Source organism: Notolepis coatsorum (assembly GCF_963971535.1).
Source record: "Notolepis coatsorum genome assembly, chromosome: 8".
NCBI classification, from domain to species: domain Eukaryota; kingdom Metazoa; phylum Chordata; class Actinopteri; order Aulopiformes; family Paralepididae; genus Notolepis; species Notolepis coatsorum.
This window is the reverse complement of record NC_140172.1, coordinates 79,535,861-79,561,009: the sequence shown is the minus strand read 5'-3', so window position 1 is coordinate 79,561,009 and position 25,149 is coordinate 79,535,861. Positions and strand designations below refer to the sequence as shown.

Genomic DNA, 25,149 nt, shown 5'->3' with positions numbered 1-25,149 from the left:
CTCTGGTCTGCATCCCCTTAACAATTGTGTGTATTGAGCCGTACTGTATTGTACCCATTCTGCAATCTGTTAAATAAAGTTTTCATTCATTCATTCATGGAACTGTTACACTGAGCTTGCACTGAATTTGTTGAGAAACCTGCTTCTGCAGCAGTCTGTGTGTGAGCAACCAGTCAGCAGCATTGTGAATTTAGAGATTCACTAAAAGACACATTGAGAGACAGGTTTGTGTGTGGATTAAGAAATAAAGGTACACAGAAGAAACTACTGACAGAGAGTGATTTGACACTGGAGAGAGCTGTCAATATCAGTGTAACAATGGAAATGGCATCAAAGGAAGGGCACAGAAAATTACGATAAATCTGGTTTTAAAAGAAACACTGGAAATTACAAAAAGAAGAGACATGTTCATGCTGTTGAACAAGGAGATAGAACAGCTAGTGACTCCTCAGATGAAGAGGAGAGGATAAATCTCCTCCTCTGGTCATTATTTGGGTAGAACACACATATTTTGAATGCCTTCGGCAGATTTTATATTTTCTTTAGCCATTTTAATCTAGATTAATCTAGATGAACTCCATGATTGCAGATAGATTAATCTAGATTAAAAAAATGTATCTATGCCCACCTCTAATATATATATATATATTTATCATTTTTAATATTTAAAAAAAAATCTCTCAAAGCTTCGAATTAAAATCGAATCTCGGAAAAAAGTCAAGGCTTGGAATTAAAAAGTCATTGAAATTCAAATCAACCATTCGCATTGAAAGTTTTGGTCATCCATCATAAAAAAATTCTGAATCAAGAAATATAATTTTTCCATTTAAAGTGTAACTAATTGTCGGAAATTGGTTTTAAGCCATAAATATTGGATCTGATTTTAAATTTTTTCTATAAAAAACAGCATTTAACTCAATCTCCACCAACCACGTATTTATACGTGTTTGCTCGCCATGCGTTGAACGCCAATCATGTATATATATGTTATTAGATCGTTTTCGATCATTTCCTTTGATCCCCATGCTACAGATCTGAATCACTTTGGCACAGCCACATACGCTTGAACTGCAATGCCGATCGAATATCACCAGATGGCAGTATCGTCTACCATTTGAACTCGGATAGGAAGGCAGGAAGGCAGCATTATTGTCATTGAATGCACCAGGCATCGAGACTCTGTGGGGGAGGAGCTCTCCCAAAGCAAGCAGATCCGCCCGCCTCAAAACCTAGTGTCCAGTAAACAACGTGTAATTACATATAAACTTGTAATCGTGATCGCTGATGGGATCATTGGAATTATTCTTTTTGGATTACCTTCTGGCTAAGGTAAGAACCCCCTATGTCTATTTTACCGAACGTGGAACATGTTTATGTAACAATCGCAGGCTTGCTGTACCGGTCATAAACAAGGATTTTTCTAACGATCGGATTTTTGGGGTAAGACTACCCCCCTCCCTTGATGATTTTGTGAAGGTACATATGTACATGTTATATACCTTTGATTTGGGAGTATTTGGGGGTTTAGGGAATCAACCAGAACAATTTGTGATTATTGCACATAAAGCGTCCTATCTCGCAATCTATGGAAAAAGACTGTATTATTTCGGAAATGGGCGATGTAATGGGCGATGTGTGTCAACAGCTTTTTACATGCTGTACTGCATATAGTGTCTGTCAAATGAGCCACACCATTTCCCCATAGTTATAATATAGAATATACAAATAGCTCCGCAAAGATCATGAATTATCGCGAAAACAGTCATGAAACGCCGGCCTACTAACCACAGGATGCGCGGCCAGCGTGGCAGAGAAAGAGTTCAAAGAAAAATAGTGCTTGTAAAAGTACTTGAAAGTCATTTTGCAATGTCTGTGGGAACCCTGCTTCAAGGAGGACATTTCCTCACCGGTCTATATACAGCAGGGTGGAGTAGTTGCCAGCCATCTCCCAGGCGGGTCTCTCTCCGTCGTGCAGGTCAAACCCACAGGCCTCGCCTCCGTCGCAGCTCTGGTAGGAGAAGTGGTCTCCGCTGCCCGTCAACGTCCCCAGGAAACTCTGGAAGCCGCGGCCCGTCGGGAGGCAGCCAGGCCGGCAGAAGCCCAGGTGCCACTTGCCCACCATGTGGGTGACGTAGCCGGCCTGCAGGAGGCGCTCCGGCAGAGTGGGGGCATCCGGGGGCAGGCAGAGGGGCTGGCGAGACTGGATGATGGAATGCTGGAGGCCGGTGTGAATCTGGTAGCTGGAAGATATAGGAGAGTGTTTAGTTTAGTTGAGTTAATTTGGTTTATGGTAAATGGTGCATTTATATAGCAGCTTTTATCCAAAGCGCTTTTCAATGTGTTCCTCACATTTTACCCATTCACTCACACGTTCACACACCGATGGCAACCATGCAAGGTGCCAACCTGCTCATCGGGAGCAATTAGGTGGTGTCTTGCTCAAGGACACTTCGACACACTGCCTGGGAGGAGTGGGAATCGAACCGTTTGTAATAAAGAAGAAGATGGATGCATCTGATCCTGGACTGTATTTAGTTCACCCGGACTGAATACAAAATATCCCTTCTGACTAGGGATGTCCGATATTATCAGCCTACCGATATTATCGGCCGATATCGGCATAAAAATGTGATATCGGAAAATATCGGTATCGGTTTTTAAAAGAAATAATTTTTTTTTTTTTTTTTTTTTACATTTCTATAACCTTTATTTACCCAGGCAAGCAAGTAAGAACAAATTCAGATTTTATTTATTGTCAAAAGTATGCATAATGTTGTGTTAATTCCACAACAAGAGAGTAATGTTAATTACCTGAAATTATTCTGTTTTTTTGGGGGGGGAAACCCTGCATATATCGGTATCAAGGCCAGATTAAGACTTCAGAGGCCCCTGGGCCAGATTCTTGTGGAGGCCCCCCCACACACACATACACGTGCACGCACACACAGTGGCGTTTTTATATGTCACTTTAAAAAATATATAGAATATTTAGAAGTGGTGGGCTCTGAGGGCCAAGCTAAAAGGACTTTGATCACCCCTGCCCACTTTGACAACCTAGGATGGCTTAGAGTAGACGACAGAGTACAGCAACTTGCAATGGGCCTGGTCTACAAGATACACTACGCGACCAAGGTACCCATGTAAATACTTCCCAAAGGTCAGTGAATACCACGATCACAACACCAGAGGGAGCTCCACAAATCATGTTAAACCCAGATTCGGCTCAAACAAGGGACTAAACACGTTTCGCAATTATGCCACATCAATGTGGAACGCCCTACCCACAGCTGTAGAGGAATGTGAATCACTATACCCACTTTCAAAAACACTCTCAAAGAACACCTGACGGGGTGAAAAAAGATAGTTGGTATGCTTTGCCGAAGTAACGCGCTCTTTCTGTCCCTTTCCTGTTTAGATTTTAACTTAGCAGCTCCGCTTTCCCACCGTTTAACTTTTTTATCCATGTTTTTTGAGTGTCATATGATCATACAGTACTACTCGAGTCTTAGCCTACTTGATCAACTTGCAAGTGCAATTCTCGCGATCAATGGTCACCTGACCTGACCTGACCTGACAGTGACCCCTGGACCTGGACGTCAGTGTCACGTAGACTCAACGTCTCTCACCCCTCATTATCAAACAATCAATCATATTTTTATTTGCAATACAAAAAATTTAATAAAAATAGATAGAGAAAAGATGAGATGATACTATTAGTCACTATAGATGCTGTAACTGAGAGGTACAATTCCCTGACTGTATTATATAAGTATGGTATCATTAAACCACTACTGTCTTATGTACATTACTACTGGCCATACAGTACACAGGTATCTTAGATGAACACTTTCCACAATGACACGGTTCCACACAAAACTGGGTTTAAGAATATTTATTAGCAGCAATGATAGTATATATAACAATACTTTACGTAGGGTGCGCTTATAAGGCAAAGGAATGTGCGTAAGCAAATCAATAACGTATGTCCATTCTCATATTACGCAGGAGATAATGAATACAACCTGAATCTTAGGAATTATATCTATGGTACTCTAGTAAGGCAGCGGGAGATACTGGTAGGGTCCCTCCGGTTGTAGGCCAGCAAGGGGAGAGGATTTGTCGGTAGTAGAGTCTGGGTCAACGATGAATAGAGAGACTCCAAGTACAGGAGACGGTGCAATAATCTCTTGATCCGCAGACGAATAACAGCTGTTCTCCGTGGCATGCAGCTCCGCATGGAAGAAAGCTAGCCAGCCTCAGGCTTCTGAGAGGCGGGCTCGACGTTGCTCCTCACAGGGTAAATCCCACACAATTGTGGGTGTAGGCGATTCTCCGCTCCATCAATTACAGGACCAAAGCAAATATAATCCAGCCGAAAAGGGCTATGTAGTCGTCGGGTAGATTATCCAGTGTACATGTCCACACGGTCCTCGTCTAGGGCTCCTCGGGTGAAAGCGCCAGGGTAAGCAGCCCAGCCTGGATAAGCACACTAGCTGGTACGAGGAAACGTTGGTGATGCTGGTCACTGTAGAACGGTAGCCGCATGATACACTATACATAAATAGACTATTACTGAATTAATAGAATAGGTCGAACTCGACGGTACAGCGTTAAACTCTGATACTTCAGTTATTAATTCGCACGCGGTCTCAATGCTCTATTTGGGGCCAAACAGGCCATACTTCACCGCACGTTGTATCGTGGGTGAGGCTTCAACTTATTGGGTAACTTAACTTCTGTATTCACCTGCGCCGTATTTATACGTTAGGTGAACAAACTAGTACCAGCCCTATTCCTGTCTCGTATCCTTGCGCAGAGCCGTTCATGTCCAGGCAAGTCTTTGGCGGTGACTTTGAACCAGACCTTGGGGGTATGGCAATGGCGCCTAAGGGACCGCTGTCCAATAGGAGAACGAAATATTATGGTCTGTACTAGGTTAAAGGGATATTCCGTGTATATGTACAAGGAATACACAAGGGATATCAAACGATATACAAATATTATGCAATATATATCAATCAATAAATATATATATTCGGTTTAATCTGATCCTTCGTAACAGATGCTGTGAAAGTAAACGCTGGATGAGGATCTGATTATATATATATTTTTTTGTATTTCTTTTCTTTTTTTTACTAGTGTGTAGTGGAGGCCCCTAGTCGTGTTATTTCTAAACCTAGCCGCATTTCTGGCAAGACGCTCTCTGATTGGCCGACGCCTGTTTCTACACTGGTTAAGCTTAGGCACTCTTTCGAAGTTGGTTAAGGTTAGAGTTTGTCTTAGAGCGTGACGGCAAGTTCTTTCGACGGTTAAGCTTAGGCACTCTTTCGAAGTTGGTTAAGGTTAGAGTTTGTCTTAGAGCATGGCGATAGAACGCCAGGTAGTTTGCAGGCTGTTCGACGCGGAAATGGGCAAAGACACAGCTCGTCACGCGATTGGGCAAACATGTCAGTGGCCAATCAGAGAGCGTCAGTCAGTGCCAATCAGAGAGCGTCTGCCAGAAATGCGGCTAGGTTTAGAAATAACGCCCCCTAGTCACTAGGGGGAGCTCGATGATATCCGCTATCAGCACCGGCGGGTCTCTGCTGTCTGTCATGAATAATGATCCCAATCTGCCTTATTCGTGTCGGGGCTGTGTCTATTATTTTACCAACGGATTTCCAGTTCCGCGTTCGCGTTCTGCGATCTGATTGGCCACTAACATTTCTTAGGCGACTCTTTCGAAGTTGGTTAAGGTTAGAGTATGGAATCAGGGCTGGTGTTCTATCGCCCTGCTCTAAGACAAACTCTAACCTTAACCAACTTCGAAAGAGTGCCTAAGCTTAACCGGTGAAAGAAAGAGGCGTCACACGATTGGCGCTACCAGAATTCAGTATTCAGTATTCAGGCGTCGGGGCTGGGATGTGGAGATGCAAGTTTTGACTTTTTATTGCTGTTTTTACCTCAAACGGAAAACCTCAAACACTTATGAAGAGGAGAAAAAATACTCAAGATTAGCCACTTGCAGACGGCAGGGTGTTTTAGTTGATGAAATATTTTTGTTGACTAAATATTTTAGTTGATGAAATATGTTTTCATTTCAGTGTCACAGTATGACATCGATCTCCAAAATAAGAAAAAAATAAAAAATTAAACGTGGGGCCTCTAGTGACGATGGGCCTCCAAAATAAAATTAAAATAAAAGTAAAAAAATAATAATAATAATTTGGGGCCTCTAGTGACGAGGGGCCTCCAAAAGGCCTTTAGTGACGAGGGGCCTCCAAAAGGCCTCTTGTGACGAGGGGCCTCCAAAAGGCCTCTAGTGACGAGGGGCCTCCAAAAAAAAAAAGATTAAAGTAAAGAAAAATAATAATAATAATTGGGGCCTCTAGCGACGAGGGGCCTCAAAAAAAAATTCAATTAAAAATTAAAAAAAAAGATTTTCTTTTATTTTCTTTTATTTTTTTTGATGCCCCTCGTCACTAGAGGCCCACGGGCCGCGGCCCGGTCGTTAATCCGGCCCTGATCGGTATCGGTTGATATCGGTATCGGAAATTAAGTCTTGGACAATATCGGTATAGGTAAAAAAGCCAATATCGAGCATCCCTACTTCTGACCCATCAGTACATCCACGGAAATGCCCCCCCCTCCCCCCCCCCCCCCCTCAAAGATCTCCTCACCCCAGAACCCTCCACTCGTAACCTCCCCTCCGCCAACACAAACCGCCTCCTTCCCCCAGGACCAAGCTCATGGGCGACCAGGCCTTCTGCTCGGCTGCTCCTCGCCTGTGGAATGCCCTCCCTGACTACCTGAGAGCACCACAGACTACTGTTTCTTTTAAAAGAGGACTAAAAACGTACCTCTTCACAAAATCCCTATTTTTGTATGTTTTTATGCCTTGTTTTTTTATTGTTTGTGTTTTTAAAGTCTATTTTTACCCTGTAGCACTTTGAGATTTGGTTTCCAAATGTAGAGTGCACTACAAATTGAATGTATTATTATTTATTATTATTATATAGCAATAAGCTTATTATATCTGTAGCCAAGATGAGGAGCACTTTCAGCCAGACTCATCCCCTCTATGAGGAGCTAGTAGATGAGGAGCACGTTCAGCCATAGACTCATCCCCACTATGAGGAGCTAGCTAAGATGAGGAGCATGTTTAACCATAGACTCATCCCCCTCTATGAGGAGCTAGCTAAGAGGAGGAGCACGTTCAGCCATAGACTCATCCCCTCCATGAGGAGCTAGCTAAGAGGAGGAGCACGTTCACTGTTGTAGAAGTTCACCATGCCTAGGAACTCCTGCAGGGACTTCACGGTGCGGGGGCGTGGAAAGCTGGCAACGGCGTCCACCCTGGCAGGGAGCGGAACGGCTCCCTCTGCTGAGACCCTGTGCCCGAGGAAATCAATAGACGACCGGCCGAACTGGCACTTGGCGGGGTTAACAATGAGCCCATGTGCACTGAGCCGCTCAAACAACTGCCTGAGATGTGTCAGGTGCTCCTCTGCAGACGTGCTGGCTACGAGAATGTCGTCCAAGTATACGAACATGAATGCCATATCCCGCAGCACTGAGTCCATCAGTCGCTGGAAAGTCTGTGCCGCCCCCTTGAGGCCAAAGGGCATCCGCAGATACTCGAACAGGCCTGATAGTTTCCTGGCCGTGCAGTGAGAGGACCAAGATATTCGCCAGAAGTGGTGTTACGTTGTCATTGACCTTCTTTAAACTTGCTGTCGAGTCAATGCAACACAACAAGGAGACGGCAGTCAAAGTAGTGTATAAGAAATATTTAATAAAATAATTACCATGGATGAAATGAAGAATAAGTGAAAGTAACGACAGACAAGGACACATACTACACAGACAGGATCAGCACCTCACACAGGGGAGAACAGGGCAGTTATACAGGAGGGGATGACGAGACAAGACACACCTGGGTTGATTACAAATGGATACACCTGGGAGGGAAACAATAAGGACTACAAGCCCAGGACAGGAAACTACAACTAGACATAACACATCACACACTGGGAACACCTGATCAGGGTACAGACACACCCCACACGTAACAAGTGGATTAATAATACCAACTTTGTGCCCAATAAAAACAGCACGGTAGGTTTTTTTAACAGTCGACAATTCCTCTCACAATGACTAACGTTAGAATACAGCTTAACATGGTGAAACACGTCTTTAAGCTACAGTAACACTGCTTAGCTCAATTATAACGTTAACTTTGCTAACGTTAGTGGTGGTTGCACAGTATAATAAATTAACTCAACCAACTGGCGTTATCGTGATAATATCTAACGTTAATGGCTGTAATGTTAACAGGCAATGTTGAATCTTATTGACTAGTGTCAAGACAGAAGTGTTGTCTGGAGCATTCAAGGATTATGGAAGAGCGGCTGGCTTGAGAGAGACAACATTGACTCATAATTCATACACAACACTTTAACACTTTGATTGCCCAACCCGAGAATTTATTTTTTATTTTATTAGCGATCTGAAATCATATTGCATCAAGCGAGCCTACCGTTGGATATCCAGTCACCCCAGGCTCTCAGATGTGAAAAAAGCGCCCCCTATCGTCTCCCAGATGGTAAATCACCCTTTTGGATTGGACTCAATGAAAGTGAATGGGAGAAAGGATTTCTGACTCCACATTTTACTTCTCACTGATGTAACCGGGGTCTACCAGAGTTCATTCTGGAGCCGCTGAGCCACGGGGATTGTGTTCTACTGTATACACGGTTGATCAATACAATTATCGATTTTTTCTAATGGTGATCAGGAATTGGAATATACCATTTGGATACCATCTGATGTCAGGTAAGGAATCTATGTTATCAGTCTTAGGATAATCAGACTCGTTTTCACGGAGATATAAGCTTTTATGTGATTATGTGATATGGCTGATTGACTGTAAAAGCCATCAGGAAATAAGAGCAGCGATTATCAGCGCGCGGCACGAGCGTGCGTGCGCACACATATACTATCGATCATCTAGCGTTTATTTGAAAACGATTCATAAATAGGCTGACAAATGACAACGTTCTGGAATATTCCAGTAAAAGACGATTATCATAGAATGGGTTGCTTTTTCCGCGAAACCGAGTGATTTTCAAAATGCTATCAAACGGAAATGAAGCGATAAAAAACCAATCTGCCTTGACAATGTTGACTGGAAAATGAGTCTTTGATAAGCGACGGGCAGATTAGACACATAGCCATAATTTAAAACATAGATTAGGCGATATTAAGTTAACATTGGAGCGGATTTGGGCATTCAAGGGACTAATACGGAATTAACCTCTGGCGCTCAAAGTGTTAATTGTAACACTTCCCCCGGTCCTGTGGGACCAGCCGGCAACCCTCCGCCCGGTTCGGTTGGTCCAGGACCCAGACATTCTCAACCCCCCATCAATAACCCTCATAACATAACATTGCCAACCGGTGGGCTGATGCAGATCTGGCATCAGCTCACACACCAGCTTATTATTATTTACTGCCAGTTATGTTTATTATGTTTACTGTCTGTATTGTCGTTGTTGTCTCCACTTTGTTAGACTTGTGTTCCCCTGTCTGTGTTTTGTAAATATGTTTTAGTCTGGTTGTGTAATTGTTATTGTTTTCCCAGTGTGCTCTGTGTTCTGTTGTTTCTGTCTGCCACACCTGTGTCCTGTTTGTAATTACCCTCTGTGTCTATCAGTGTCTGTATATTAGGTGTTGTGGGCCTGCAGTCCCTTGCGGGTTCATTGTTAAATGTTACCTATGTTTGTCAGTCGTGTATTGTTCCTGTCTTGTTTAAGTAAACTGTTATCGTCACCACGTCGACTCCTGTCTCAGCTATATTCACTCTGCCACCTGGGTTCACCATGAAGAAGAAGCATAACCATAACAGTTAATGGTTCTGCCCGATGATGATGTTTCATGATGATGATAATTAATTTAATTCAAACTGACCTGTTAATATACAGTTAACTGGAATATGTTAGTTGTTTACACATATGTTGGATTATATAATTCGATTGTCATGACAAACCAAGAAAAAAATCGCGAATTTAACACGCATCTAATACCCTAGGGACGCCCGAACAAACCAGTTGTTTGTTGTCCAATTGTTAATATTTGCAGTGGATTTGTATTCTCTTTACATATACATGTGAATGACTAGAATGTATCAAGAGAGCTATAGAACACAGAAATTATGAAATGCGGGCGGCTGGGTGGCGCAGCGGACATTGCACTCGTCACCAACGCATGAGACACTGGTATCGAATCCGGCTGTCGGCGTTGCCTCCGGCTTGGGCCGGCCGTCATACTAACTCAATTGACAGAGTTAGCGGGTGGGAAGTCGATGGGTGGTAATCTGGACGTTGTAAACAGCGACTCCTACAGGTCGGTTGGGGCGCCTGCACAGCAGAGACAGGAAAATGGCGGGGGCAGTGTGAGCCTCCTAAACGTTACTCCTCACCAAATGAGAGTCCACGCTGGCAGGTGAAAATATGCGACTGGCTGCCTACAGATGTATCGGAGGGGACATGCGATGGGCTTCTATCCTCCCTACAACCGGCCAGTGGGGGGCACATGCGAGCAACGATCAAGACAGGGGAGGTGAGAATTGGCACGGCTAAATTGGGATGGGAGAAAAATAGAAAAAGAGGATAAAAAGTGGATAAAAAAAAGAAGACTTCCGGTTTGAGATGTTCGGGTAAGCGGCCATAGAAAAGAGCTCCCGGTCAAAGAATATCGAAAAAAGGAAGTAAAACTATCTAAAACAAAATAAAAAGTGACAATTCAAGGATATAAGAGAAAAGGAAGGATGAACACAAGAAAAAGCGAGAGAAAAGGGACCCCAGAAGAAGTACAAACACCGGAGGAAAGTTATCGACACGAGGAGGTGGCGCAGGAGGTAATTCAAGTTAGCATGACGCAGGGCGACAGACCAGAGATGCCCACCTGGGTAGCGGAGCTACAAGCTAGCATACAGACTAGCATACAAGCTAGCGCAATAGCTAACCAACAAGCTAGCGCAATAGCTAACCAAGCTATCACGCAGAGCATTCGGAGCGACATCGACAGACTCAGGGAAGAATTAAAAAAGGGTCAGGACGAGCTCAGAGAAGAAATAAATAAGAGACTTGAGACAATTGATGGAAAACTACAGGAACAAGAGAAAGATATAAGGATGCTAGAAGGAAGGACAGCTGAAACGAAGGAATGGAATACAGAAATACAAGAAATTCTAAAGGCGACGCTCAAACAACAAAATATGTTTAGAGAAAAGCTAACAGACTTGGAGGGGAGGTCGAGGAGAAATAATATACGAATATGGGGACTGAAAGAAGGGATAGAAGGAGACTCGATGAACAAATATGTAGACAACCTAATTCGAGGAAAACTGGAAGTGTCAGACCTCACCAAGATAGAGATTCAAAGGGCACACAGGACCCTAGCGCCGAAGCCACAGATAAACAGACCACCGAGAGCAGTTATAGTTAATTTCTTGAAATTCAAAGTCAAAGAAAACATTCTCAGAGCAGCCTGGCAGACGAAGATGGAGGTGGAGGGGCAGAGAATAACCTTCGACCATGACTATTCAACAGAGGTGGCTGTAAAGCGTCGGAGCTATGTTCAGATAAAAAAGACTCTGAAAGAGAAAGGAATCATATTTCAATCACCAATGACCACGCTGAAGGTTCATTGTGTAGCAGGGTGGATTATCCCTGCTTAGTGGGAACGGTTACTGGCAGTCACAAGGTAGCTGGACACAGTAGAGCTCCGTCTGACTGCACCCTCGTCTTTGGGCCTGGAGCGTCAACCTGGGGCCCGGTAGTGGGAGTGAATGGGGCCCGGGATTTACCAACCTGGTTTGGTACTCTGGTCTTCCTCGCCTCTCCGGGGCGGTCAGCAGTACTTGGTCGATCTCACTTCCCTGATTACCTCCGTTAACCCTCCCACACCTAGTGACTGATATGCATAAATAGATTCGTTCCTCCCGCAAGCAGTACCCTCCCTTGATGACCACTAGAAACCTTATAATGAAAAGGGGAGAGTTGGGTAGGAAGGGATTAATCATATATACGTTACCCACACCAAAAGAGTTAATACTGGGCACAGGAATGGACACGCACACAGAACCCCATTTAAGTCTTTATATTAATTGTACTGTTCAGTTACAAGGATTTAATAGGAGTGGTCGAATGGACTGAAGTCCTACTAAAGCTCTGTGTGTAACTCAATACCTTATGGACACGTATATTATACACCCACCTCTGGGTTAGTATCAGGGATAATATACTTCAATGTGTTTGACTCATCACCCACGTCTGGGTCAGTACCATGTGTAATACCTCTATCAGGCTTTAATTATATGGCAAGACTAATACCTCTCCAAGGCTTTACTTATGATGCACCAGGTCTGTAACCTCCCCACAGGGAAAGGGTTACTTAAATGGGAATTATTATTAAAGAACCAACACGTTATCACACTCAAAGGAAATAAAAAATGTGGGCCCACTGTACCAGAACAAAAGTCCTATGCTAATGCCAGCATGTAATGTTGATGGGGTACCCCTATGAACTGTAGTTAGCAACCATTAGCTTCGCCCATAGGCCGCACCACACTGTGTACTGTGTAATAGATCCGGAGCATTGACGCCCTATTGTACTCAACCAAAATGGCGGCCTCGCCGTGCCACCACCGTCCAGGTAGCAAGATGGCGTCGAACGCTCTCGTCGCGGGCGCTACCAAGCGGGGCTGGAGCAGAGGGCAGTAGCTGGCTGAGAGCGTGTGCTGGGTGATGGCGACCTCTGCTGGGCGAAGAACTCCCGTGCTGGGCTGTCGACCGCCGGAGCCGAGCAGACGTCGAAACGCTGGTGAATGCTGGTTGTTGACAGCCGGCGCTGGGTTGACGCGCCTCCATACACTTGCCCTACCTTACACTGAAGCTACTCTCCGGGTCCCAAACAGCCCACCTGCTACACGGTTATACTGTTGCACAACGTGGCTGACTATACCACCGGTCTTCTTCAGCGCCTCGCGCTTGGGGTACACTGGAGTCAATATAGCCGTTAGCAGCATGCTACTTATACCGTCACACTGCTACTATAACACGCTACCTAAGGACGTTAGTCCTTGGGTTCAGTTTCTCTTACTCACGCACTATCACGGATACTTCTAGAATAACCCGTCACTAGCAAGTATGTCTCGTCACCCGTCGCTCGCTCCGGCGGGGCTTTCTGGCTCACTTCTTTAACGGGGCTATTCCAAAGCACCTCCCGTTGTAGCTGCGACCGTTCACGGCTACATCCCACGCCGAAGAGGTCTTCCGGTTCTCCCCACCTCCAGGTGATTCCCTCTTCCTCGTTGCCTGCCTCTCTCCACGCTCCGCCTGCCACATGCTGCCCCCTGCTGGCACCTAGCCCCACAGAAAGAGAACTGGGTGGATCGAATATGAACCAATTTCTGTTTATAATCCATATTCCAGCCGGTAGAAGAAGGAGACACCCGCGTCATTGTTCGTGAGAATATCAATGGAAACTAGTCAACATGTCTTTGTGCACAAAGGGGAGATAAAAGGCAAGTCAGCACTAATGAATAATAGCCATATTTTCAGGGTGCTACAATTGGAAAGAAGGCATAAAGGTGTACAGCGACGTGAGGGAAGCGACGAGGGACATGGACCGGAGAGGAGAGACCGACGCTGATGCAGAAGATGGAGGAGGCGAGAAGATGGACCAGGGTCGGGGGACGAGGAAGAGGAGAGGAGGACGGGACAATAAAGGAGATCTGAACCGATTCAAAGCGGATCAACTGAGAAGAAAGACGAAAAAACACGGAGAAGGGGAACAGAGAGGAGACGAGAGGGGACAATACACATTAAACTGGTATACATGGGACACACACAATACAAGTAAAGGTAAACATGAAAAGGACTTATACAATGAGAAGATGGTAAAGTACATACGAGATAATTATACCAAAAGTAATAAAAAAAGGACATGGAGATTCAAGAGATATATTGAGGCGGATATGAAAGAACCACAGGATTACACGTGACACATAATACAAATAGACGGGAACATGAAAGTGACTAATGCAGAGCTTATGACCGGGAGCTCGGAGGTTGCACACAGAACGAGCTGGACATGTATAGTAATAATAATAATAATAGATCACATGTATATAGCGCCTTTCATAGAACCCAAGGTTGCTTCACAATCAGGACAAAAAATAGGGCAAGGAAAAATAGGGGGGGGGGGAAAGAGGGGAGAGGGAAGGTAAGGGATAATGGACCTAATCTAATCTAAACTAACTGATGGGGAAAAGCCTTGGTGAAGAGGTGTGTTTTTAGAGCGGATTTGAAGGTGTCCAGGGTTGGGGCGTTGCGGATTTCGGGGGGGGAGAGAGTTCCAGAGGGTAGGGGACGCCACGCTGAAGGCTCTGTCCCCAAAAGTCTGTAACCTGGTGCGAGGGATGGAGAGGAGACCTAGATCAGAGGATCGTAGGTTCCGGGATGGAGTGTACTGGTGGAGGAGATCAGACAGGTACCGGGGGGCGAGGGCATGGAGGGATTTGTAGGTGAGGAACAGGAGTTTGAGTGGATCAGGGTCTCAGCCACAGAGTGAGGGTCGGAGACGGGAGATGTTCCTCAGGTGGTAGAAGGCAGACTTGGTGACGGATTTGATGTGGGAGTGAAATGAAAGTGTGGAGTCAAGGGTGACGCCCAGGTTACGGACTTCGAGAGACGGGGAGATGGAACAGCCGTCAACGTGGAGGAGGAGATCTCCAACCTTCCTGAGCAGTGCCATGGGGGCCACAACCATGAGCTCTGTCTTTTTGCTGTTGAGTTTAAGTAATTTGGTTGACATCCAGGTTTTTATAGCGTGGAGGCAGTTGACTACAGACTGTGAGGGGAGCTGGGAGGATGGTGAGGTGCTGATATAGAGCTGAGTATCATCAGCATAACAATGAAAGTTGAGTCCGTGGTGACGTATAATCTGACCGAGGGGGAGCATGTAAATGGTGAATAGTAGGGGGCCCAGCACGGAGCCCTGGGGGACACCGTGGTTGACTGGGGCTGGGGGGGGGAGGATGAGCCGCTGATGCTGACAAACTGAGATCTATTTGTGAGATATGAATGAAACCATGACAGAGCTGTACCGGTGATGCCTAGGTTGTCGGAGAGGCATTTGAGGAGAACTGAGGATATTGTGTCGAACGCCGCGGAGAGGTCGAGAAGGATGAGGAGGCTGATGTGTCCCGAGTCTGCAGCAAGGAGGAGGTCATTAGTGATCTTGATGAGGGCGGTCTCTGTGCTGTGATGTGCTCGGTAGGCTGACTGAAGAGCTCATGGTTGGACAGATGTTGATGAAGCTGGGCAGCGACTGCCCTTTCCACGGTTTTACTTAGGAAAGGAAGGTTGGAGATCGGCCGGTAGTTGTCCAGCACCTCAGGGTCCAAACCAGGCTTTTTTAGGATGGGAGTGATGGAGGCGGTTTTGAAACAGGAGGGAACTATTCCAGATGACAGAGAGGAGTTGATGATGTCCGTTATGATGGGGCAGAGGGTAGGAAGGCAGGCCTTGACCAGCACCGTAGGCATGGGGTCGAGGGAGCAGGTGGAAGCTTTGGCTCTGGTAACCAGCTTCATGACCAGCGGAACATCCACTGGGGAGAAGGAGGAGAGAGAGCACTGGGGATGGAGGGATGTCGCTGGGAGCATGTAGTCCGGCGTCAGGGGTAAGTGAGGAGGGGAGGGGGCGGGCACCGTGAGTTGTTGGTGGATGGAAGTCACTTTAGCCTGGAAAAAGTCAAGGAACTTAGAGCAGAGGTCGGGAGCATCAGCAGTGTGGGAGGCAGTGAGAGGGCGGAGGAGACGATTTATAGTTGAGAAAAGCGATCTGGGGTTATTTTGCTGTGAGGTGATGAGGGTGGAGTAGTACGCGGTCCTGGTCTTGGAGAGAGCCTCTCTGTAGGACCTCACGTGGTCGACGAAGGCCAGACGGTGGACGGTGAGGCCAGATCGCTTGGAGAGTCGCTCCAGTCGTCGACCAGCTCTTTTCATTGAGCGGAGGTCAGAGGTAAACCATGGGGCAGGGCGAGGAAAGGACACATTCCGGCTTCTGAGGGGCGCCAGAGAGTCCAGGCTGAGGGAGAGGGCGGCATTGTAACAGGCCGCTAAGGTGTCCGGGGAGGTATCGGAGGGAACCGGGGCCATGTGGGTAGTGATGAGGTCAGATAGGGCTGATGCACACACTGACTTGGTGTCCCTGAATGTGAGGGTGCGCGTTGGGCGCTGCCTGGGCAGGGGGATAGGGACAGTGAAAAGAATGGCATGGTGGTCAGATACCGCAAGGTCTAGACACTGCAGGTGGGAGGGGGGGTTACCGGTGGAGCAGACCAGATCCAGAGTGTGACCTTTGGAGTGGGTGGGGCCCTGGACATGCTGCGTGATGCTGAGGCAGTCCAGAAGCGACAGGAAATCGGCGGCAAAGTTGCAGTTGGTGGAGTCAACATGAATGTTGAAATCTCAGAGCAGATAGGTGGTCAGGGACCTGGAGCAGAAGGAGGACAGGAGCTCGGTTAGCTCTGACAGGAAGGTGGTGGAGGCTTTGGGGGGGGCGGTAAATCAGGGCAAATTGAGGTTGAGGTTCAGGAGATCCGGAGAGAGAGAATGTAATGCATTCGAATGATGTGAGATCAGGAGTGGGGATCTCCTTGACCTGGAAGTCTGTACGATGAATGACAGCCAGCCCGCCGCCACGGCCCGTGGAGCGCGGTTTCTGGAGGTAGATGTAACCGGGGGGTGTAGCTTGGTTTAGTGTGATGAAATCCAGTTTATTTTGCCATGTTTCAGTCAAACATAAAAAAATCCAGTTTTCTTTCAGTGATGATATCATGGATGAGTAGTGCCTTGTTATTGAGGGAGCGAGTATTGAGCAGCATGAAAGTGGCTGTGGAGGAGACAGGCAGAGTGGGAGGGGTGCTACTGTCTGAGCAGGCCAGGGGCTTCAAGTTCAAGTTTCTTTTATTGCCACACGGCCAGGCCGCTTCAGACAGCTGGTGCGCACGTGAGGTGTGTTGTGATGACGTCGATGAACAACACGGAAGCGCGGAGCAGATACTACCACGGGAATAGTGGAATCTGTGCAGATGAGTTTGTAGCGGGATGCTCGATGTATATAGCGGGGGCGTTGAAGGAGTCCGAGTGATCTGATGGTATCCAGCCAGATTGGCGCAGCGGCGTTGAAAAAACTCCGAAGTTGGCGAGAGGAGTATGTTAGCATATCGACCGGAGCAGCTAACCGGCTAACGACCAGCCACATACAACGAATCCAGCCTCGGACAACAGCACACTGCGGTGGAGTGATCAAAACTCACAAACAGTCCAGGTACATGTAGAGAGTTAATCCAGTTGGGGAAAAACAGGTGACGGAAAAAAGATGATCCAAACCGAAAACCCAGGAGTAGAGGGAAGCCGGCTGGCTAGTTTGACAACGGGGCTAACGATGCTAACAGCTGACGCTGACAGCTGGCAGGTAGCAAACACTAGCCCAGCTGATCAGCAGAGAGGGTGAGTAAACACAAAAACCGGATAAATGAAAATTATCCCACGGTTATGGCAAAGTAAAAAAGATCTGAATCTAACGTTAGCAGCCCAGACAAAAAATGTTTAGTAAGGGAAGGAACATTAACTCAGTGGAGCGACTGAGAAGCAGCGACATCAAACGCCAGCGTCCTCTCAGCTGCTCAGGTGCTAGTGGGCATTTCTTACCCACTAGGGGGAGCCCTCTCACTAGGAGCCACTACTCCCCACCCGCCAGCGGGGGAAAGAGGGAGACGACTGAGTCCCTCAACTACCATGGAAGTTCCAAGTGTTAATGTTGAAGTTAATGTTGATTATGGTTATATGTATGTAAATCAGACAGGGATAGCAGTGGCTACAACCACAAATATTATTTTATGTGACATGGGTAGAACGGGAGAACATTTGGAAAAGAAATATGACACAAATTAAGGGTATCAAAATGATGTCGCTGAATGTGAATGGTATGAATAATCTGATTAAAAGGAGTAAAGTGATGACGAAACTTAAGAAAGAAGAGGCGCAGGTTATCTTCTTACAAGAAACACATCTAATATCACAAGAACATGAAAAGCTGAAGAAATTCGGTTATGAGAATCTGTTTTATAGTTCTTTTAAACAGAACCTTAGAAGAGGAGTAGCTATACTAATTAAGAACACAGTGAAGTTTGAATGATCAGGGAAATAAGGGATAAAGAGGGGAGGTATGTAATGGTCAAGGGGAAAATGGAAGGTCAAATGGTAACACTAGTGAATGTATATGCTCCACCAGAATGTGAGAAATATTTATTTGAAACAATCTTTGATATCATAACGATGGAAGGGGAAGGGGTCCTAATCTGTACAGGTGATTTTAATGTAGTACTGAACTATGACATAGACACAACAAGCACAAAGAAATGGAGGACAAACATTAGCAAATATATGAATATACAAATGGCAGAATTAGGAATCATGGATATATGGAGAGAAATGCACACACTAGACAGAGAATACACACATTATTCGCATCCACACACAACATATTCAAGGACAGATACAGGGTAGAAGACTGCAGGATAGGGGTGACGGACATATCAGATCATAGCGCAATATATCTGACAGTAAATCTTAAAAGTAGGCGGAGAAATACAGTTTGGAGACTGAATGTAGGACTATTAAATAACAAAGGTTTGGTTAATGAAGTAAAAGGAGACATAATTAGATACAGAGAAGAAAATTATAATGGAGAGGTAGACCCAAACATTTTATGGGATGCACTAAAGGTAGTAATACGTGGAAAATGTATAGCAAAGACGGCATTACTCAAGAAGGCCAGAATAGAGACATACCAGAACTTGATAAAGAAAAGAATTAGAGAAAGAACACCAAAGCTCAAAGAACCAAAAGACACTTAGAGAGGTAAAGGAAGTTAGAGGAAAGATAAACAAAAAACTGCTGACAGAAATAGAGAAGAAAGCTAGATACATGAAACAGACATACTATGAAGGAGGACCGAGAGCGACCACACTTTTAGCTAGACGAATCAGGACACAACAAAAACTGAACACAATACACACAATAAGGGACACAAACACAAACAAAATACTAAGAGAACCAGCTGAAATAGAGAAGAAATTTGAAGAATACTATAAGAAACTATACACACAACCGATAGCGGCAGGAGAAGAGGAGATAGAGAAATGTTTAGGAAAATTAGATCTACCATCGATAGGGAAGGAACAGAACGAAATATTAAATGCAGAGATTACAGAACAAGAAGTGGGGAATGCGATCAGTAAAGCAAAGAGCAGTAAGTCACCGGGTAGCGACAGATTCCCCTCTGAATTTTACAAAACAATTAGACAGGAACTGAGCCCCATATTAGAAGCAGCATTCAGACACACGATGAAAGAAGGCACAATGCCACCTTCATGGAAAGAAGCCATAATTACTACAATTCCAAAAGAAGGGAAAGATAGAGAACTATGTAGCAGTTTCAGACCTGTGTCCATACTTAATGTAGATTACAAGATGTATACATCAATAATATCCAAAAGATTTGAGACATTTATGACAGATATTATAGACGAGGACCAGACCGGATTCATTAAAGGAAGGCAGACACAGGATAACATAAGAAAGACAGTGCAGGTGGTAGAGGAGATACAAAAGGAAGGAGGAAGTGCAGTATTAGTTAGCCTATAGATGCAGAAAAAGCATTCGACAGTGTAAACTGGATATTTCTATATAAAGTATTGGAGAAATTTGGATTAGACAAAAACGCTATGAAAACAATTAGGGCATTATATCAAGAACCGACGGCAAGGATTAAGGTAAATGGTAGTCTGACGGACCGGATTAAACTAGAGAGAGCTACCAGACAGGGTTGTTGTCTTTCGCCGACGCTCTTCGATGTATTCATCTAACCACTGGCTCAACTAATTAGACAGACCAAAGACATCAAAGGGGTGGCGAACAGAACATAAATTAGGACTGTTCGCAGACGACGTGATAGTATATATGAGGCAACCAGACATAAGCTTTCCGACACTGATGGATTTACTGACAGAATATGGATATTACTCAGGGTATAGACTCAACGTGACGAAGACACAGACTTTAGCACTGAACTACACGCCAACGATAGAGATGAAAGAAAAATATAAAATTAAATGGAACATGGACAGGATCAAGTACTTAGGGGTGAACATTACAAGAGGGTGGAGGGGCTATACGAGGCAAACTATACACAGATTAATCAGAAAATCAAGAGAGACCTAAAAAGATGGACAGTAATGCCCCTAGATTTCAGCTCAAGGATCGAAATCATTAAGATGAACATATTACCAAGGTTATTATACCTATTTCAGTCTTTACCTATATTAATACCACAAAAACAATTCAGGGAATGGGATAGACAGATATCAAGATTAATATGGGGGGGGGGGGGGAGACCAAGGATCAGATATGTGACTCTACAACTACCAAAGGAGAAAGGAGGAATGGCAGTACCCAGTTTAGAAGGCTATTACTATGCAGCACAGCTTAGGACAGTAGCATGCTGTTGCAATGTATGATTGCTTCTGTATGAAAAGTGCTATACAAAAAAATTAAAAAATAAAGTTATTATTATTAATGTGAATTATGAAGCCAAATGGAAAGATATAGAAACCAAAAGAGAGGGATTCGAAGTGCAGGCACTAATATGAGATAGGGAGCTGTTCAGAAGACAGGAACAACTACTGGACTCAATTACCAAATTCACTATAAGCATATGGAACACAATAGTAAAGAAATACAAGCTAGAAAAAGAATCCAAGATACTGAGATGGATAACACACGACAACAAATTCAAACCAGGGATAGACGACCATGGGTTCAAAAGATGGGAACGGGGGGGGGGGGGGGGGGGGTAACAGCAATATGTACAATGATAGAAGGAGGGGAGATGCAGACTCTACAAACATTTTAAGAAAGATTCGGATTAGAGAATAGAGACCACTTTAGATATTTACAGATTAGAGATTACTATAACAAATAAATAAAACAAGACAGAGACAAAGAACATAATGGGGTAATTAGGATAATGGTAAAATCATATGAAGGAAGGAAGGGGAGGGTTATATCAGCACTATATCAGGCAATAATGGACAGTAAGGGAATTACAACCTTGTATGTAAAAGAAAGGTGGGAGAAAGAGTTAGAAATAGAGATAACAGAGGAGGAATGGTATAACACATGTAAGATACAACAATCAACCACAGGATCAAGGATATGGAGGGAGTTTGGGTGGAAAAACATAATTAGATTCTTTATAACACCAGAAATACAGGGCAATTACACACCAGCACAGAAACCATGTTGGAGAAAATGTGGACAAGAAGTAGCGAACCACACATACATATTCTGGGGGTGTCAGAAAATAAGAAACTATTGGGAAGAGATAGGAGAGATAATGAAATAGTAGGAGACGAAATACCCCAGGCAGGCCAAGTATTGTATCTGGGGAACCTATCACAGGAAGGAATTCAGGGGGAAGACAAATACTTGATTAAGATACTATTAGTAGCAGCCAAGAAAGCTTTGACTAAACTGTGGTACAGAGTAGAAGCACCGACGAAGGAACAATGGACAGAGATAATAGAGGGGATACAGGAAATGGAGAGAATCACACATTATGCTGAGGCTGCAAGAGGAGTCAAAATGGGAAAAGTGGGAGGAATATAGGAAGAAAAATAACGACATCACAGAAGAGTAAAAAGGAAACAAGAAAACAAATGGAAATGTAAATAAACAATGTAAATATAGAATGGACCGAAGGACCCACGTCACCCTTTTTTCTTTTCTTATTTTTGTCTATTTGTTTTTTATTTTTATTTATTTTTGATACTGTCTTTATAATTTTGTATGTTGAACTGTATTGTCTATGTTGTTGAAAAAAATAAAAAATTAAAATTAAGTAAAAAATACAAATAAAAAAAGAAATTTAAGTTATCTTTTAAACTATTATTTTCTTATTACATAAACCTATACATTAGTATTTCCAGAATTTCAAGACCAATATTAATAATACATGGGAAGATTAATAACACAATTCATCTCCAAGACGGCAGATGGAATCCAATATGGCTGGCATAACAATGTCTTTTGTCTTTGGTAAATGCTGTTAGGTTTTTGTGTATGCTAAGCATAAATAATATATATAATACAAACTGTTAGTAACATGTAGTATATTTTAGTAACATGAAAGTACCCTGTTGTATCCTGTACTACCATGGTAATTGTGGAATCCACAGCCTTGGTTGACGCGTGCATTCGCTTTTCCGTAAGAAAACAGCTGAGATGAATTGTTTGGTTTATAGAAAAGAAAAGTATTTATTGTCATTTACTTGAAGCTTTGTTTAGCGTGGATGGGTTGTTACCAGACGACGTGGAGGTGTGCTGGCTTATTCCTGTTGCATGGTGTCCTGTAGGCTCTTTCCAATTTCTAAAGTTCCAACCCCATAGCGCTTGCGACGGTCAAAAACCGTGAGGGCTGCGTGCCTTGCATTCCAGTGTCGAGTTTTTTACTAGCGCACCAGTCCATTGATAAAGTGAGTTCACACACACGGGTGCTGTAATCACCGCTTCAAAATGGGCTGGACTAGACACGCCTCCACGTTGTCGAAGCAACACACATCCAAGTCATAACAAATAAAAGATGTTATCAATCAAGTTAATTTCAAATCGTTTTCCAAACAATATTGCTTCATATATTTAACTAAATATATAAATATTAAGGACCAGACCAGGCTGCAGAAACAAATTAGTGGGGGGGCATAAAATGTTCTCGGGGGGCACAATGGTTTTTCAACACAGGTTCCCTTTTATACGTTTCAGCTGGGACAGCGGCGCTGTGGCTTGCTTGGCTAAGCAACTAAACAGCAGAGAGCCAATTGAAAAATCAAATTTCTCTCTATCTTAAGAACTTTCACTTATACAAAAACAGACTGAATGGATATATATAACAGACCTGCTGGGGCAGCGGACTGAGAGCAGGGGACACAAACAGGCTGGATAAGATGGTCAAGAAGGCCAGTAGCGTGGTTGGGGTGGAGCTGGACTCTAGCGAGGGTGGCGGAGAGGAGGAACCTTGCTAAGCTCCAGGCCATCAGGGAAAACCCCTCCAACCCACTATACACAGACTTGGCTGACAGGAGGAGCATGTTATAGGCTCGCACTACCTAAATGCAGCACTGAACGGCACAGGAAGTCCTTCATTCCGACAGCCATCAGACTATACAATGCATCACTGTGCCTCACTGCATCACTGAGCACAGAGTGACAATTACCATCTTCCTGGACTCTTACTTTTTAAACAGCACTGTGCATTATTACACCTACTGTATAGACTTCATTATATTTTTACTGTATTTATTTACTGTATCTTTTATTCTATTTTTATTCTATTTCATTTTATTCTATTCTTAGGTTATTCTTATTTGTGACTTGTTCTGTCTAAATGTTTAATGTTGAGTGATTTGCAGTGTCAAATTTCCCTCAGGATAATACATTTCTATTCTATTCTATATCTTTGAAAAGTCTCCATTTATTCAACACTTCTGAATTCACTGACAAACTGAACTGACAAAAATAAGGTGCATAAAAAGCAAACAAAATTCTTCCACAGGCTACTCACCATCATAAGTAGAGCGGCAAGCGGCGTTTGGGGACAGAGTGAAATCTTTTTAAAACACTGCCCCTCCACTCATTCCTGAACTTTTCAAATGCCAACTGAATTAAATTGGCCTTAGTTGCGTCGATGAAGCATACTAAGGCGATGTTCTGTAAAGACGTTCTTAAGGGTAGAAAAAGAATTCTCACAGAGTGCCGTGCTAGCTTCAGTAGTGTTGTTGTTGACATCAGTGCCCACTAGGGCTGTCCCCGACTAAGGATTTGGATAGTTGACTTTGATTGACAAAAAAAACCAAAACCCCCCCCCCCTTTTTTTTTACCAGGGTGGGCACAGCTGACTCAGTGGGCGGGCCCGGCCCCCTAATGCCCGCCCATGGCGCCGGGACTGTTAAGGACTGAATCTGGCTCCAACACACCGGCCCCTAATTGTTCTGTAAGAGAACGGTACAATTACCAACAAAATCTGGAGGAGCCAGCCAAAACTAAACTAATTTCATATTCTAAATTATATTCCCCCTTTTTTTTTAGTCCATGTTCCCCCGACGAGGGATTCAAAAGTTCTGCTTTAAAAAAATGCAAAAACTCACGGTCCATAAGGTCCCCCCAACGAGGGTTTCAAAGGTTCAGCTTTCAAAAATGCAAAAAAAGCGCCTCACAGTCCACGAAGTGTGTAATGTGTGCGATGTCCGTGTGAGAGAGGGGGGGGGGGGGCCGGGAGAAAGAAAGAGAAGGGGATATGGTGGGGGAGGGGGGGCCGTGAGAAAGAAAGAGATATGGTGGGGGGGGGGGGGTCTTCTTATGTTTTTGCCTCAAGGAGTAAGACAAGCTTCGTGATGGGCCTGATCAAGGTGTTGGTCTTGGTTTGCACCTCGACTTGTCTCACAAATCCTTTTTTGTCTGGCCGGGTTGCGTGTGGCTTTTTCCAAATCCAACAGTGCAAAAATGCGGAAGCATTCGTCACCGCACGCCACTACGGTAAAGCGCCTTTCTTTTCAGGCCCGCTTTGGGAGCTGTCGCCCGGAAATAGGCTGTCTATTGCCATTCTCTTTGACAAACTCTAACCTTAACCAGCTCCTTAACAGCGCCTAAACTTAACCGTTCTAACCTTAACCAACTCCGAAACAATGCCTAACCTTAACCTTAACCTTAACCATGCCTAACCTTAACCATAGAAAGAATATTGCCATTCTCTTTGACAAACTCTAACCTTAACCAGCTCCTTAACAGCGCCTAAACTTAACCGTTCTAACCTTAACCAACTCCGAAACAATGCCTAACCTTAACCTTAACCTTAACCATGCCTAACCTTAACCGGCGAAAGAATACACGTTTTTTAAATCACGTTAAAAAAAATATATTTGACGGGATTCGAACTCACCAGCAACTAGCTGTAGGATCCACAGCCATGGCGTCTTGCC

At 44.4% G+C, this 25,149-nt stretch overlaps 1 protein-coding gene across 1 annotated transcript in view; it reads right to left on the bottom strand.

The window, feature by feature from the left end:
* The window catches only part of LOC311233495 (arylsulfatase I), a gene marked incomplete at both ends in the record, with an annotated part of 81,161 nt that overhangs the window by 20,722 nt on the left and 35,290 nt on the right, over positions 1–25,149 (bottom strand). Inside the window, one exon of the mRNA XM_084320462.1 lies at positions 1,908–2,240. Within this exon, the coding sequence (XP_084176588.1) occupies positions 1,908–2,240 (333 nt within the window). The remainder of the gene's footprint in view (positions 1–1,907; positions 2,241–25,149) is intronic.